This window comes from Vigna radiata, chromosome 8 (genome assembly GCF_000741045.1).
Source record: "Vigna radiata var. radiata cultivar VC1973A chromosome 8, Vradiata_ver6, whole genome shotgun sequence".
Taxonomy (NCBI): domain Eukaryota; kingdom Viridiplantae; phylum Streptophyta; class Magnoliopsida; order Fabales; family Fabaceae; genus Vigna; species Vigna radiata.
Genome location: NC_028358.1, coordinates 35,170,612 through 35,181,768, shown reverse-complemented (window position 1 = coordinate 35,181,768; position 11,157 = coordinate 35,170,612). Strand labels below are relative to the sequence as shown.

At 30.3% G+C, this 11,157-nt stretch overlaps 1 protein-coding gene across 1 annotated transcript; it reads left to right on the top strand.

Moving 5' to 3' along the window:
• The first annotated feature begins 1,970 nt into the window (after positions 1-1,970).
• Positions 1,971-6,336, top strand: LOC106772213 (serine/threonine-protein phosphatase PP1 isozyme 3). The gene is made up of 4 exons (XM_014658456.2): positions 1,971-2,589; positions 4,844-5,403; positions 5,489-5,710; positions 5,969-6,336. Exons 1-4 carry the CDS (start codon positions 2,415-2,417, stop codon positions 5,993-5,995), a joined length of 984 nt encoding a protein of 327 aa, XP_014513942.1. The 5' UTR covers positions 1,971-2,414; the 3' UTR covers positions 5,996-6,336.
• Positions 6,337-11,157: the final 4,821 nt, after the last annotated feature.

Below are 11,157 nucleotides of genomic sequence, written 5' to 3'. Positions count from 1 at the left end.
GGCTGAAGGAGATATATCAGAAAAGTTAATTATTCTTAAACTCACCATATTCTGCAGATTAGCTGAATTGGAAGTGGTACCACAGTGCACCAGTTTCAGAGCAAAAATAGAAAGATACTGACAGGTCAATTTTTTACATTTATTTAATATTATTTTTTATCTTTTATTCTCTTTTTCTTAAATATAAAAATTTATGTATTAATTGAATATAAATGTGTGTCACTTTACTATTATTTAAGAATGATATTATTCAAGAATGAACTGCAGTCTATTTTAATTTTTTAGACAAAATTTTTGTAATTAAATTAATAATCTCACTATTAAGAGTAGTCATAAAGCTATAAGAATGATTCAGTGATGAAAGTTGAAAAAGAATGAGAGATGTTATATTTTTAACTTCCTCACTAATATTTAGAAGGTATAAAATTAATTTTTGAAACGGAGAGTGAAAAAGATTGTAAATTCAATTTCATTAACAAAACTAACAATTAATATAATTAACATTTGTCAAAAAAATAAAATAATAAACAATAGTGGTGCTTCAAAATTTTGAAATATATTTACCGACATTTATTTTTTAAAGCCATTATAAACATATGTGGTATTTTTCCGCCTTAGTATATGAGAAAACGCATAGCAGGATTACTTTTTTTTTACAACAAAAAGAAGAAAAAAAAGATAATGTTTTAGATAACGAGATGAAAAAAAAAAGAATAAATACCCTAATTTTTATAAATTATTGGTATAAGTTTATACACGGTGAACCAATTAAATTTTTTAAAATATTATATTAATTCACAGTGTCAGTATACATGATAGTTTAGGATTAGGTACTAAAAAATTCTTAAAAAATGAGCAATGGATTTTAGATAAATTAATCGCAAATAGCCCTAATCAGACAAAAAGGAAATTAGGCTGACAAAATACATTAGATCATCCAAGCAACTCTTTTAACTTTTTTTTTCTCTTAATTTTATGAATCCAGTTTGAACTCTTCAGCTTGTTTTTGACCAATCATATTTAACATGTTAGAGGATGATAGGACGAGTATACCTACAACCTTTTTTAAATTTATGGATGAATGGGATATTAAGTTGATATTTGTTTTTACCATGTCTTAATTTTGTTACTTTAATACTTTAATTTAAATCTTAAATTATATCTATAATTGGTAAGAATCAAGTATCAAGAAAATGAAATGGGTTAAATGTTTTAAGCAACCAATCCATCTCCTGTATTTCCCAGATCAATAGCATAATAGAGTGAGTTGATCCATTTTATCATCATTATTACAAAAATTCATAGTTTATAATAGAAATCACCTTTTGCCAAAAATTATTTAATAGCAATTTACTTAATATTCCTACAAGTTTACTTTATACCAATCTTCTCTTTGATTCGTCTAACCTAATTCTGGCATACTAAAAAAATTCGTGTCTAACGTACAAACTGAAAAGAGTCAGAACCCGGTTCAAGATTCCCGAAACCAGACCCACAGCCCAACCCAGGCTAGGATTCCTGGCAGCTAAGATATTCTTCTTTTGATAAAGCAATCTTCTCTTTCATTTGGATTGTAAAACAATACAAATTGCTGTTATTTAACTTAAACATATATACTCTGCAATACTTGAATACAATAAACAAAAAATACTTATATACATGAATTACGTAAATATCTTCTAAATCCTCAAGGTGGGTATAAATATAGATACACGTAGGAGTCTTGGTAAGAGAATAATTTGCTCAGTCACACATGTATACTTAGTTTTGTATGTGAATTGATATGTTTTAAGAGTTATTTTTGTTATAATTAAGACGGATTAAGAAAGAAGTAATTGAGTTAGTTAAATATTATATTAGTAGTAGTAAGTACCTAATTAAATTGATTAGGATAGAACGAATGATGCAGTGAGACGTGGGTGTTGAAAGATATTGCGAATGGATTAGGCTATTTAGTTTGGCAAAAAACAGGACAAGTGGTAGAAACAGAAGCAATTGGTAAATCTATGTATGCAGATTGAAACCGCGTCATCTTTCCATGTATTTTTATGTCTCTCACTCTCACTTTGATAGTTTCTCTTGTATTCCTGGGACCTCAACGCACTCACCTTGCTACTACTTTATTCTTTTCACTTCATTCTTCTACGCGTTCGAATATGTTCTTCACTTAAACTTTCCACTTTTCAACGCCCTCCACTCCCTTCTTAAGAACTTCTACTCACAAACACGAATATGGTTGAGCTCTTCTTCTCATTTGAATTTGACTTAAAGCTAAGATGATCCTTGTCAATATATAGACAACCACCTACTCCCAACTTCAAACTCCTGTTATTACCTTACCTACTACCTCTTTTCCTTTCCTTTTACTTTGTTCTTTTCTTTCTTGTATTGACTTTTGAAACCTCATACTCCCAATGGAACGTGCGGTTCTTGATGGTATCATCAATAGGCTGCTCGAAGTCAGAAACAGGCCCGGCAAACAGGTCCAACTTTCTGAGCCTGAAATCAAGCAGCTTTGTCTTGTCTCCAGGGATATCTTCTCCAACCAGCCCAACCTCTTGGAACTCGAGGCACCCCTCAAGATCTGTGGTACTTTTATTTTTCTTCCCCCCGTCAATCACATCTTTCTATTTCTTCCTCAATTTTATTATTTAAAAAGTTAACGCTATTGGATGGTTCTTTTCTTACAACAGATATGATCAAAAGTTGCTTAAGATTATAGAAAAACGGAACGTTGTTATTGTTGAATTGGAGATCAGATTTGAAACAACTTTCTTTACTCTTATGTTGTTGGGGGTGTGTACCATCACTGAAAATTTTGGTCTTTGAGTGAATCGTGTTGTCTGCTACGCTGCCTCTGTCCTCACTGAAATGGGATAAGGCTTTGTTATTGTTTTTGCTGATAACGTTGTTTTTTTATAAGGTTGTTGTTGATAAGGTTGTCTTTGTCTTACCTTTCCTAGACCGCTAAATTCTCGTCCATTCTATTTGAATATTAATAAGTTGAGTGCCTGGAAATACGAGTTTTTATTAGATTCTTTAGATTGATTCATATTTGATCATACTGAAGTAAAAGAATCCCTTCCCCTTGAAAGAGGTATGTTAAATTATTAAATTCTTTTCTCTAGGGAAGTCAAATTGTCTCTTCTTACTCTGATAAAGTGATTTGTGTTGTAGATAATTGATTGGGTTAGAGGTAGCGATATAGTTGCGATTTCTTCCTCTGTTGTGATGCCTTTCCACGTTTTATTTTTTAGAAGTAGAAGTGTGCTAAATTCAACTGAGGTTTTGTCGTAACCTACTGTATCAAGCCTTATCTAAGTTTGGATTTATCGTAGCATGAATAAGAGTCTTTCTAGATACTTGGTTATCTTCTCAAGGAATTTAACGAAGCAAAACTTTGGTTATCGTCAACTGTACTTGCAAATGTCTCACATATTTTCACACGTAAATGCTGAAGCATGAATTTGTTCCCTCTGCAATTCAAGTACCTTAATTTACTATGAGTTGAGAAGCATGTCTGCCGCTAAAGAAATTAACTAATCATATACCATCACATGTCTATGGTCCTAACCAATGTCTGCATAAAACATTCAAAATTTACAATACAAAATTAATAGCATTTTGATTATATGTCATACAAAGATTAACAGGGGTTATAGAGTATCCAAGACCATCTAATATTATCTTCTCCTGGTATATATCAGAGTCTGATTTACCCACATGGAGAAGCTATTGACCTAAATGTTTTCCTTGCACTTCAACTAAAAAACCAGTATGGCATACATGGCATGTATATTATGAATACTTTCTTTGAACTTTTGTTAGTTGTTATCTTAATTGGTAGTGGTAATATTTGCAAAAATCTATTGGACTCAAACTTCTTTATAGGACATTTAAGATGTAGACAAGCAAGAAGCTGTGTTATCAATATGTTACAATGAAAGATACACACTGATCTGGTGATTTGCAATATGCTTAAACATATTGCAGGAACAAAAGTTTTCTGCTTTCACAGTAGCACTTGAGTCAAATTATTCTTCCCCTGCTTTCCATTTACATTTTGCCTTTTTCTTTCTTCACTATGCTGTGTGGGGAAGAAGGTTACTTGTATTCTTACTGACGAGTTTTTTTAAATTTAAAGTACATGGAAATATCCAAAAATAACTTCTATACTTGTCTTCTAAGATTAGTTTTCCCTTAGTTAATGTGTTAAGTGTTCGATGACTTAGAAGTGTAAATAGTCATTGCTTTCTTTCTTGAGGTTTGAGGTCTAAGAAAGATGAAAACATCATTTTTCTTTTGCTAAGGGGTTATTGTTTCTTTTGAAGAAAAATTCAAGTAGTCTTGTAGCTGTTAAATTACTGAAACAAGTACCGGAAGTAGTTAAATTCATTTATTGCTATACAGCCTATAAAATTTCTACCGAAATATTTTTCTTTTAAGCACTTATAAGTTTTGCATGATTTTCTCAATATTTCATTCTTCATTCTTGTCTTCTAGTTTCAACCCTCTAGTTTCTAGTATACACTGCTATTGTAGATGAGGTCAGAATTATGATTTTAATCCTACTTTATTCCAATAGCTCATTGATTTTCAACAATGTCTCAAGTTTAAAACCATCGAGCTGCATTATAACAACAACTTGTCAATCTCACGAGCCAAAATACTTCAATCCCTGTCTGCTAAGCTAAAGTTTTATTCTTTCCAACTTTTCAAGTATTAAGCTTCATCTCATTGATACCATCACGCATGACTTTTTTTGATTTTTGGTCCTGAATGAAATTTGTATTTTGTTATTCAAAATTGGAACTGATTTTTTGTTTGATTTCTGTGTTACCAGGAGATATCCATGGTCAATATTCTGACCTTCTGCGACTTTTTGACTACGGTGGATTGCCTCCTCGTTCTAATTACTTATTTTTAGGGGACTATGTTGATCGTGGGAAGCAAAGCTTGGAGACTATATGTCTCCTTCTGGCTTATAAAATAAAATATCCTAATAACTTCTTTCTTCTGAGGGGCAACCATGAATGTGCTTCTATAAACCGAATCTATGGATTTTATGATGAGTGTAAACGAAGATTCAATGTGAGGCTTTGGAAAGTGTTCACAGAATGTTTCAACTGCTTGCCGGTAGCAGCTCTGATTGATGAAAAAATACTCTGCATGCATGGTGGACTCTCTCCTGACTTACACAATTTCAATCAGATAAAGAATTTGCCGCGTCCTACTGAAGTACCTGAAACTGGTCTACTATGTGACCTCCTTTGGTCTGATCCTAGCAGTGACATTCGGGGTTGGGGAGAAAACGAACGTGGAGTTTCCTATACTTTTGGTGTTGACAGGGTCACCGAATTCCTTCAGAAGCATGATCTTGATTTGATTTGCAGGGCCCATCAGGTTTCATACTGTTTTCGGATGTGTGATTATAATGCTAGGAATCCAAAATGTACAATGTGATGATTATATATGTTCCATGTTACAGGTTGTGGAAGACGGATATGAATTCTTTGCTGACAGACAACTTGTGACTATCTTCTCGGCTCCTAATTACTGTGGAGAGTTTGACAATGCTGGTGCAATGATGACCGTTGATGAGTCACTCGTTTGCTCTTTTCAAATATTGAAGCCTGTAGAAAAAAAGCCTAATAAGTTTCGCTTTGGGAGCACAACTACAGTTAAACCTACTACTCCAACAAAAGCTAAGGTATTTTGATTCCTTGAATCCATTCCTGAGCTTGCAACTGTTCAACAAAAATGGTAAATTAATGTAGCAGATATTAGTTTGAGCTTGAAGCATAGATATGTGCAAAAAACCTTAAGGAAATAGTTAAAACAGGACTCTCAAGTAATATCAAGTTCAAGTATAAAACATATTTACAGAACCAGCTTGTCCTTCTCCCTATTGAACTGTATATTTTCTGAGATGTTTACAATGTTTCTTTTTGTTTCCCTGTTCTTCCAGCAATCATTTTTTGGTGCTAAAGCTTGACCTGATGAAGGTGACTAGAATTAGTAAATGATTGGTACATGAGAAGAATTTAATGTGAGGAAGAAAACAACCATCAATATATCCCAAACGAGACATGAAGAACACTCATTAGGGATAGCTGAATGCTTCTTTCTTTTGCTGGCACACAGTTGCCCCTTGTACAATATTGTCAAATTTTCTTCTCCTTCAGCCCTTCCACATACATACCTTTGAATGTCATTCGGAAGTTATTTCACCATTGTGGGATGAAAATAATGAGAGATGAAGAAATAAGATTCGCTAAAAAATAGAGACACATTTTTCAAGCAGACTGCATATATAAATCATTCGGCTTTTATTCAGTCTGTGTGGATCATGCACATGATGAATTGCAGATAACATCAGGTTATGCTTATGATGAGTTTTTTTTCCAAGTTTGTTTGCTAGCTGCTGCTCCGTCCTGTCGTGTATATATTGGAGCTTCTTGTAAATCACATAATACACATAAACATAGGGATAAACAAAGCTTATTTGGCAGTGAATTTAAATAGCAGCAGTAGCAATATCCTCTACTTTTTCTACGCTATCACATTAAGTTGTTTCTTCTTATTCTTATTATAAAACACATTTTAAAATAAATTATTCATACAACTTTATATATATTTTTTATTTACTTACCTCTATTAAATATTATGAGTATTTATGTTTAGAAAATGTTAAAATTTATTAATAATGAAGTTTAATTTGATATTGAAAAATAAAAAATTCACCTTAAATACTTTTGTAGATACGTGTTACTGTATTTGAAGAGTCTTATATATAGATGGATTAATTTAATGATCATCCTCATTAAATTAGTTGAATTTTTCGGTGTTTGAAACATAAACATCTCATATTTTATATATGTTATGTTGATAGTCTTCCAAATACAAAATTGGGTCTCATCAGTTTGAACTTTAAAAAATATTATTAATTTATACCCTTAAGCATGTCAACTATTTAGTTCACTTAAGAGTCCAAACTTGTCTGCCTATTCTCCTTGATTAAAATTGGGCCCCAAAGTTATATCCATTTCTGCACCTCCATATATTTCTTTCTTTCTGGTGCTCATTAAAAAAAAAAAAAAAATCCTTTTTTCTTCTTTTTAAGAATTATGCAATTTAGAAGTTCAAAAAATTCATATATAATTTGAAAGGTAAAAGTGACTTTTAATTTACATAATTCAAAAGTATTTATCATTAAGAAAGACGTACTAAAGAATTTAAAAATAAAAAATAACTTCTGATTTATAATTTAAAGGTTAAATTCCTTCCATTTCGGAGTATACAATTTGAAAGGACAGATTATGTATCCCTAACCCTACAAATTATGTTATTCCGACCTTATTCATTTTTACTTTATGTCTTCTGTTTTTTTATATTCGTTGTATTTATTTTTATCTTAATTCTAATTCTAATGATAATCCTAATCATAACTATAATTATATTTAACTCTAATATTAACAAAAACCTCTTATGCTTTCATCATACTCTTTTTTATTATTATTACAAAATTATCAACTGACAACATTTTTTAAATAAACATTTTAAATCAATACATGGAATAAATAGACAACTGTTTATTTAGAAAAACATTATCTATTGGAATATCAATAAACAACGCTTTATTAAAAAAATCTATTTATATTTAATTTATATGATTTTTTTATTAATAATTTGAAATAAACCAATAAATAACGCTTATGTAAAAAAGTGTTATTTATTGAAATATCATTAGACAAGCTTTAAAAAGGACGCTACCCAAGATTTATTCTTATTTTAAAAATTAAAAAGATATTCGATTTGATGAAAAATAATTTGTAGCCAATTTGTTCTCCTTTGCAACCATATCTCAATGACAATGACAACCCTACCTTGTCTTCTCGTTTGGTTCTTTGCAACGTTCTCTCAACAATATTTGTATGTCGTCTCTGCTTTAGGTAAGAGTTCTGCTTTGACTAAACATTTCATTAATGTTTCATTTTCATTTAATTTTTCCATTTAAGAACATTTTCATATCATCCTGCAATGCTCTTCACCTCCATCAGTGCCCATAGTTTTTTGTCTTACGTAAAAGGTGAATGCGACAAGGAAAGAATACATTTGAGAAGGAGAACCAGAAATTGAACTTCAACTTAATTGTCAAAATAGTTTGAAAAGAAAAATGGGTGAGTTAGAAAGGAAAATTATGACACATTTACGTAACAACCAACTCTAAATGAGATAAATATTATAAATTATTTAATATAGAGATAATCTAACGTCATTTCCATATTTTTTTCATCATGTTTCAATCACTTCCAATAATCTTATATGGTATTAATTGTTAAAGAAGTTTGAAAAGAAAAATGGATGAGTTAGAAAGGAAAAATAAAATAAAAACTGTGACACATTTACGTAACAACCAACTCTAAATGAGATCAATATTCTAAATTATTTAATATAGAAATCATTAAACGCCCTTTCCATATTTTTTTCAACATGTTTCCATCACTTCTAATAATCTTATATGGTTTAAAAGTCAAAATCTCTAAAATATTTTTAAGAAACAAAATTTCATATTAAAAACAAATAAAACTTTATATACATAATAATTAATCTTAATAATATTATTCAATATATTTGATATTGAAGAACTCTCTTTATACTCAATGTGAAGTTGGTACTAATGCCGATAACTATATAGAAAACTAAATTGGCAACACATTAAATGGATGTATTAAATGCATTAATTTCCCGATGTTTTTCGGACATTGTGATGACTTCCTCCACTTGTTTCACTTTCTTGTCATTCGTCTCCCTCCTACAACTACTTTTCATAAACCAAGATTTTTTTTTTTTTATTCGGTGATTGCGTCTTACGCAAAATGTCATTTTAACAATGAAATATTTTAAATCATTTTTAAATGTATATTCAATATTATTTTGGGTTACATATGATAAGTTTTGTTTTTGGAAACAAAATTATGTCGACGAAAGAGGAAAACCATGTTAAGAACCGGTTTGATTCGTTTTTTTTTTTTTAAATATAACTAAATCAAGCATACAAATTATATTCTATTCAATTTGAATTGAAAGAAAGTATGAACCAAATTAAATCAAATTTTGTGATTTGGTTTAGATTGATTTTATATTTTATTTGCATACTTTTTTTTATCAATATATATATATATATATATATATATATATATATATATATATATATATATATATATATATATATATATATATATATATATATATATATATCCGGGCTCTTTATTTTTCTAATACTACCATATGCAAACTCCTAGTTTTGAAGCCAATTGCATTTTTTTTCGACAATTATTAGTCTTATCTTCATCCATTAAACTCCTTCCATTATATTTTAATGCATTGATGATACTTCAATATGTTTTTTAAATATTTGTATAATATTAAACAATTTGATTACATGTAACAAATTTCTTTTTTTCATCAACAAAGAAACTTAATCAAATATAAAGACACATAAGTGTCAATGCTTTTACAAATAAGAAATAAATATTATTTTATATTTTATTAGTAAATTTGAGATGATAAGACGAGTATAAGTTTGATTATGCTCTTGAAGAAATTTTTTATCTTTCTTTTTTATATTTAATAAATATAATTTTTTTTGTCTCGTTTTATTAAAAAAATAGAAATAATCGAACGTGTGAAAAATAAGTTTAGAAACTAAAAACCAAATAATACTTAATATAATTTTTTACATACCTAATAATTTAAAAATATTGTAATAATTTATAATAAAAATGAGTATAAAGACAAGTAAATAACAAGGAAGAGACATAATTAGGTATTATATATATAGGCTTAATAGCTATTTTGGTCCCTATTTTTGTTTGGTTTGTTCATTTTGGTCCTCATTTTTTTTTTGGTTCAATTTGGTTCTAAAGGTTGTAAAATCTGTTCAATTTGGTCCTTTTTTGAAACGGCGTCTAAATACTTAACGGCAAACAGTACACCTGTGCACTGTAGTGACGATTTGGCACAGGATTGCCTACGTGGATAATCTTCAGCACAGTTACATGGACTTAATTAAAATTAAATTGAAATTAGGGGTTTTCTATTGCAAATACCCCCAAATTGAAGCAATGTTGAAAAGTGTGACTTTGAAATTAGGGTTTTCAAATTAGACTTTGAAAAGTGCAGGGTTCTAGAGCTTAACCAATCTTCATCCCATTCTTGGATCAAGACATGGACGATCCCAATTCTTTTCAAAATTAAATTAAGGTTTTTAAAATTAAATTAAGGATATTGTTGTTTGAAAGATTAATCGTGATTTGGGAGACAGATCTGCAAGATTGGGAAGAACACAAGTACAGGAAACCCCCAAAATCCAATTTGAAAACAAAGATCCCAACTCCTTTGAATCGCAACATAAAAAAAAAACCAAGAAAAAAAAACCCCAAAGAAAAATTCCCAAATTCAGAAACCCTAAAATCAAACCCCCAAATTACAAGATCAAAACCCTCAACCTATAGCTGCCAACCTGCAGAGAAGAAATAGAAACACAAGAACAACTCCAAATCACAAGCTAAGAATGAGCATAAAAAGCCTCAAAATCGTGATGCATCCCCCCATGAGCCCTGGCACTGCGAAAAAGGACTTTTGTGCTTGTGCTTGTGCTCCCCTAATCTGCTTCTCGTGTGAGACGAAGAGTCCCAGGATTTAGTTCAACTTATTATAAATTTAATGCTTAATACCTATATTAGTCCCAATTTTTGTTGGGAATGTTCAAAATGGTCCTAATTTTTTGTTATTTATCTTCTTGGAGTTTTAATTAAATTTTAAATTAGAATTATCTTCTCTAAGTTTTAGTTAATCCTCTTGGAAGATTCAGAGGACCCTAATCACAACTTTTTTTTTTTTCAATTTTGGGTTGTCTTCCTTCACTGTTAACCCAATTTTGGGTTTTTCTTTTTGTTTTGTTTTCATTCTGGTTCGTGTCACAAGGAGTGAAGGCTTCCTTTCTCTTATCTTTCTTTGTTCTGGTTGGGGGTTTTTGCATGTTGGGGATGCGAGTTCAGGTGGCTAGGACGCGAACTCCATTTTCGTGGCGCTAGGGCTCCCCCTTTCTATGATCATTCTTGGCTTGTGATTTGGGGTTGTTCTTGTGTTTCT

Bases quoted from the DNA above. Each gene is read 5' to 3' on its own strand.
- LOC106772213 (XM_014658456.2), top strand. From the start codon at position 2,415: ATGGAACGTGCGGTTCTTGATGGTATCATCAATAGGCTGCTCGAAGTC. The intron at 5,404-5,488 runs GTTTCATACTGT...TCCATGTTACAG, and splicing joins TGATTTGCAGGGCCCATCAG to GTTGTGGAAGACGGATATGA. The intron at 5,711-5,968 runs GTATTTTGATTC...CTGTTCTTCCAG, and splicing joins CTACTCCAACAAAAGCTAAG to CAATCATTTTTTGGTGCTAA.